Raw genomic sequence first — 5,943 nt, forward strand, 5'->3', positions numbered from 1 at the left:
GCCCCCAGCTTCAGCCTGCTCCCTTAAACTCCTGCCACCCTGTGCTGGGCTGAAAGTTTTTGGCTGCTGACTGCACGACTGCACCGAGCAGTCGGCAGTGCCTAATCGGACAGACATGATGGTGCTGAGGTTAGGCAGCTGGGCTGCCCTGGGGCCTCTCCTCTCCCTGCTCTTTTCTGCCAGCATGGCGGTAAGTGAAGAGAGAGTGTTAGAAAACACGTCAGCGTGGAAAGCGCTGTCGGAGAATATTCACTGAAAATGGTCTTCTTTTTTCTCTTCAGTACATTGCCACCAGAGAAAACTGCTGCATATTAGATGAACGATTTGTAAGTACCTGAACAGTTTTATTTTAAGAGACTAATTAAAGCTTTCCTACGCTGATTATTAACTACCGTTATCACTTGATCCTCATTGTTATTTTCAATACTTGTTAAACGGGCTGTGCTTAAACCTGTTATTTATAAATTGCAGTACACGCTCCGTAAAAATGTGCAGGAGGCTGCACTGTTGATGAAAGCATGTATCCAGAAGATGCCACAAGTAATAGCATGCACTGTTTTCTTGCTATGTGTGCACACAGTGTGAAAGTAAACTGCCTTTGTGCATTCAAATACAGCGGACAAAGTGGCCAATGCCTGCCCTTTTTTATCCACAATCGTTTGTCTAAGCAGTGCCTGAAAGCTCCCCTGCCCATATATTCTGCTCTGGTTTTTTTCCTCCTGAAATATTGCCAATTATTATTCTTTCCTCTTTAGGGTAGCTACTGCCCAACGACCTGTGGCATTGCAGATTTCTTTAATAAATACCATCTCACTATGGATAATGAACTGCAGGAAATGGAGAGAATTTTGCGGCAAATTACTAACTCCACAGTAACAGTAGAACATTTGATTCAACACATCCAAAGCCTCTATCCTCCAGAAAAGCAGACACTACCAAGTGAGAATATAAAAATAACTTACTCAACTGAAAAATATAGTTTATGTAGTTTTCTTGGTTTTTAATTTGCCCTAATTGCAATGATTTTATACCTTTGTCTATTTTACAGATTCCATTGATGGTTTTACTCAAAAGTCCAAGAAAATAATTGAAGAAATTATAAAATATGAAAACACTATTGTGTCTCATGAAAATACTATACAGTAGGTATCTTCCACCTTTTATATCACTTGGCAATCCAAATCGTTTTCTTTCTGTTCTTTTATAAAGTGCAGCTAAGCCTCCCTCAGAAAGGTTTTTTTGTGCTCATGTGGACCATTGTGCCTACACTGTCATTAGTAGCTGCCTAGCCTAGCAAGACACAAAAGGATCATGAGGATCTGATAGTGCATGCTCTGCTCATATGCATCAGCTGTTAATCATGCAAGAAGTGCAAGATAAGAATGTCGGGAAGCCTGGCAATATTTTTATTTATGTTTCTTTTGCTGTGCCAGCTACTTCTAACTTTTTTTTCATGACCTTTGGAGATTTTATTGATACGAGTTTGTTCTGTAATGCAGAGTGTGTGGAATATTTGTACAATCATTCACTCTGGCTAATTTTGCTGCATATATCCATGAAAATCAGCTCAGTTACATTGATATAAATCATAAGTAACTATAAACTCAGTGGTAGCCTTTTGTAAATTGACATTGAAAATAAAATTGAAAACATCTTTAACTTTTCTAAATCTTAAGGATATGGTTTTTGACCTGAATATAGAAAAATCTCCACTTCTATAACATTATATCAAAGATGATTTAGGCATTCTGACACTTGCAGCAGTTTGTTTACAGCACTTGTGTTTTACAAATGCTTCCATAATTAAAGTGGAATAATTTATCATTTACTTCAGGAGAACAAAGAAAAACTTTCCATAGAGTTATATTCATACATTAATTATTGGTTTGAGTTTTGCTGATTAGAGTCAAGTTTTGCATAAGGTTAAGCATGTGCTTTCCTATTTTGGCTAGTTTCCTCAACTTTAAATATCGGTGCTAGTAGAGGCATCGCCTTTTACAGGGGTGTATGTAGCAGCATGCTACATAGGTGAGGCATGTGTGAAAAGGGAAATGTGTATTACACATTCAGAAACAGCTGAAACAACAAGCCATTTTTATGTCTCTCTGTCCAGACAGTTGACAGATACACATATATTGAACAACAACAAGATTACACAGCTGAAACAGAAGATTGCCCAGCTTGAGTCACACTGTCAGGAGCCGTGCAGAGACACAGCTGAAATACAGGAGACACAAGGAAGAGGTGCGCAAAATGCTTCTTGGATGGTGGAGGTTTAATTCAGTTACAAATATCACCAGTCAATATCATAGCGATGAGTTATTTGTAATCTTATGGGTCATAGATTTCAGCAAAGACCTGTAAGATAGTAAGTTATGAAACCAGTGCTTGGATCAGTGTAAGTGTGCTCTGCAAACAAGGCATTCAGATGGAACAGAGGTCTCGCTTGCTCCTTTGAGCTTTTTGGCCAAAATATGATTATCCCAAAATGTATGCTAAACATGAGGGACATGAGTTTCCATGGACATAGGACAAACAGAAGAGAACTCATTATCACATTTCTACTGAGTCACCTGAAAAAAAATTAATTATTCCATTAGCTCCAAAAATGCCTTTTTTGTTGATGTAGAAATTAATGCAATGACAATATTTTACATTTAAGTTGCTTAACTCTACATGAGACTAAATTCTTCCTCATCTTACACAAGTGCTGTGACCTTCAGTAGGATTTTTTATGGTAATGACATTAAAGGAGCTAGCTTTGCAACAATGACATTTAGATGAATTGTATTTATTGCACTAAGGAAGTTACAATACCAAATAAATATGAGGCTAGAACTGTAGCTAGATTAATAACGATCCTTTGAATATCTTTACTTCAGATTGTCAAGACATTGCAAATAAAGGTGCCAGAAAAAGTGGTCTTTACTTTATCAAGCCTCAAAAAGCCAAGCAGTCATTCCTAGTCTACTGTGAGATTGACTCATATGGCAACGGCTGGACAGTATTACAGAGGGTATGCCACCTATGTATTACTATCATGAGCAAGCTTATTGCATCAGCACTGTTTTTATTTACCTACATAAGATACATATCTTTTTGATTGATGTTTTTTTAATATGTTTTTGTTTTTGTTTTTCCCCAGAGACTGGATGGGAGTGAGGACTTCAAGAGAAATTGGGTTCAGTACAAGGAAGGATTTGGACATCTGTCTCCAGATGATACCACTGAGTTCTGGCTGGGCAATGAAAAAATTCATTTAATAACTACGCAGTCCACTCTGCCATATGCCTTACGAATAGAACTGGAGGACTGGAGCGGCAAAAAAGGGTATTTGCTCATGATGCTTTTGAAAATGACAGGTTAAAACCTACTGCTCCCACTGCTGCATCAGTTTGTACAGCTCTCTGAAAAAAAAGATGAGCCCTTAGACCTGTTAACATGCATAGCACACTGCTTTGGCTCCTCCACTCACAGCTGTTACAGCAGTCACCATCCGTGACTTGTTGCCAGGCACACATGCGTGCCTGAAGGCCACGTGCTGGCAGCCCTAGTTTATTTGGCAGAAGGAATCTGTTTCTTCTCTTCAAGTTTCTTCACATCTTCTGCATCTTATGGACTAGATGATCATTGTAGGTCCCTTCCAACTGAACTATTCTATTCTGTCTATTCTATTCTGTTCTGTTCTATGTATTCCATTCTCCAGGAGGGCTTACTATCTTTGCTATTTATTGAGACATCTGCTCCTTCCTCCCACCAAGAATTTCCTCATGACCTAAGTAAGCCTCAGCATTATGAACCTGGGAGATATATGTATGTGTGTTTTTATAATGTAGATCTTTCATACGTCACTGAAGACTAGTAGTCAGAAAACATCTGATACTGGAGCACAAAAGTTGGTTGGATGTGTCATTGAACTGAAGCACAGAGTCAGGCAAAACCAATCCCTTTTGAAATGCTAGGATGCCATAAATGCCTTTTCTGCAGTTCTAACATCTATGTAATTTTCATTCGTGCATGTATTGGGAACGCAGCATGCTCATATTCACCATTCTCTTTTGTTAACAGTACTGCTGACTATGCTGTATTCAAAGTGGGAAGTGAAGAGGACAAGTATCGACTGACTTACGCCTACTTTCTCGGTGGTGAAGCCGGGGATGCCTTTGATGGCTTTGATTTTGGAGACAATCCAAGTGACAAATCCTTTACCTCTCATAATGGCATGCGGTTCAGTACCTATGATAACGACAATGATAACTTTGCTGGCAACTGTGCTGAGCAAGATGGATCTGGATGGTGGATGAATAGATGTCATGCTGGCCACCTCAATGGCAAATATTATATAGGTAAAGTATCTTCTAAATACCTATAACCCAGGACACCACGTTTCGGTGACAAAGAAAAATGGGTCACTTTCATTGAGTATGTATTACCATCTGGATTTCCCAAAGCTGGTGCAGCCCATTCTTTGCAATAACTGTTAACACCAGGAGTAGGAACTTATGGCTGCTCTCCAGACCAAAGGGGGAGAATCAGTCCTGAGAGAAGCAAACTAGGGGGAGAAGGGCAGTGAACGGGGCCTCTTAACATCCCCAGGGATGCTGTGGAGGTGTTACTACCAGAAAAGTATGGGCACATTAACTATTTTAGAAAGCAACTGTTTTGCTCCAACTGGTATTTTTTAGATGGTGTGTACACATCGAAAGATGCTGGTCCATCTGGATATGACAATGGCATTATCTGGGCAACCTGGCGTGACCGGTGGTACTCCATGAAGAAAACTGCGATGAAAATTATTCCATTCAACAGACTGTCAGTAGATGGACAGCAGCACAACTTAGGCAGCGCCAAACAGGTTTGACCACAGGGCTGAGGAGATATTTAAAATTACAACAGAACATAGTTATAATTTCAAACACTGAGCATGGACAGCTGAAGTGTTAAGCCCACTGCATCTTAGAGGAGTTGGCTTTGTTTACCATTTTGTCACAGAAATAGTTGTACTTTGATTTTAGTATGCCTTCTACATTACTGTTTCTTTTAACAGATAGATAAATGGATAGTCTTATGATCAGAAATAATCCTTTGCCTTCATGTCTTTTAAATGCTACGTTTTTAATTTCCAACTAGCATAACTATGTATGAACACTATCAACATGTCATCATAGCCTTATGTACTCCTTTCTTTAGAAGAACATTAAAATGCTCTCTTTTTTTCTGTTGTAGGTTGGAGACTCGTAAAGGGAGAATTTCACAAAGACTGGTCTGAAGAGGGAAAACAAATCTTTTATCTCTTAGACACTGAACTTACCTAACATTACACAGTTCAGTTTTGACTATAAAACACCGTTGACTGTAAAATGCCCAAACCTCTTCCCTGAGCAGTGCTTACCTCTGTACATGGTTATTTTTTTCTGTACAAATTCTCAATAAATTTTTGATTATTACAAAAAATCTGAACTTGTTATCTGTGCTCTACTGTTGGCCAAACAAAACAAAGTAAACTTTATGATGGTTGGAAGGTTACTCTGACCAAACCTATTTGATTCAGTCATTCCTGAATTGCATGCCAGTAGCTTCAGATCTTTGTTTAGAGGTGAGTGTTGAAGCTATTTCTCCATAAAATGTGGCTTGTTTCCAAAAGTTTCCATTCTGTTTTCTGATGAAATTGACTTGTGAGATAGATCAGAGTACACAGGAACTTGAAAGAGGGCTAGTTTACTGCTGAAGGCTACTTAACGGGGCTTACTATGAAGTAATGAATACATTTTCAATCAGGATATGTTAGGAAGTATACTATCAATGACCAATGATATTTTACTCCAGAGCATATATATTAACAAGTTTCTCAAATATAACTCAGAATAAAGGTTTCATTTGCTATATAGCACATAGTATTACACTGTACAACCATTATTCCTGAATACCCCCTTTTTATTCATA

At 38.6% G+C, this 5,943-nt stretch overlaps 1 protein-coding gene across 1 annotated transcript; it reads left to right on the forward strand.

Moving 5' to 3' along the window:
• FGG (fibrinogen gamma chain) lies at positions 1–5,460 on the forward strand. The gene is made up of 10 exons (XM_030023759.1): positions 1–190; positions 282–326; positions 756–939; positions 1,049–1,142; positions 2,114–2,244; positions 2,883–3,016; positions 3,146–3,330; positions 4,069–4,346; positions 4,686–4,855; positions 5,227–5,460. The coding sequence occupies exons 1-10, from the start codon at positions 116–118 to the stop codon at positions 5,239–5,241; spliced, it is 1,311 nt and encodes a 436-aa protein (XP_029879619.1). The 5' UTR covers positions 1–115; the 3' UTR covers positions 5,242–5,460.
• Positions 5,461–5,943: the final 483 nt, after the last annotated feature.

Source organism: Aquila chrysaetos, chromosome 1 (assembly GCF_900496995.4).
Source record: "Aquila chrysaetos chrysaetos chromosome 1, bAquChr1.4, whole genome shotgun sequence".
Lineage (NCBI taxonomy): Eukaryota > Metazoa > Chordata > Aves > Accipitriformes > Accipitridae > Aquila > Aquila chrysaetos.

Bases quoted from the DNA above. Each gene is read 5' to 3' on its own strand.
- FGG (XM_030023759.1), top strand. From the start codon at position 116: ATGATGGTGCTGAGGTTAGGCAGCTGGGCTGCCCTGGGGCCTCTCCTC. The intron at 2,245-2,882 runs GTGCGCAAAATG...TCTTTACTTCAG, and splicing joins ACAGGAGACACAAGGAAGAG to ATTGTCAAGACATTGCAAAT. The intron at 3,017-3,145 runs GTATGCCACCTA...GTTTTTCCCCAG, and splicing joins GCTGGACAGTATTACAGAGG to AGACTGGATGGGAGTGAGGA.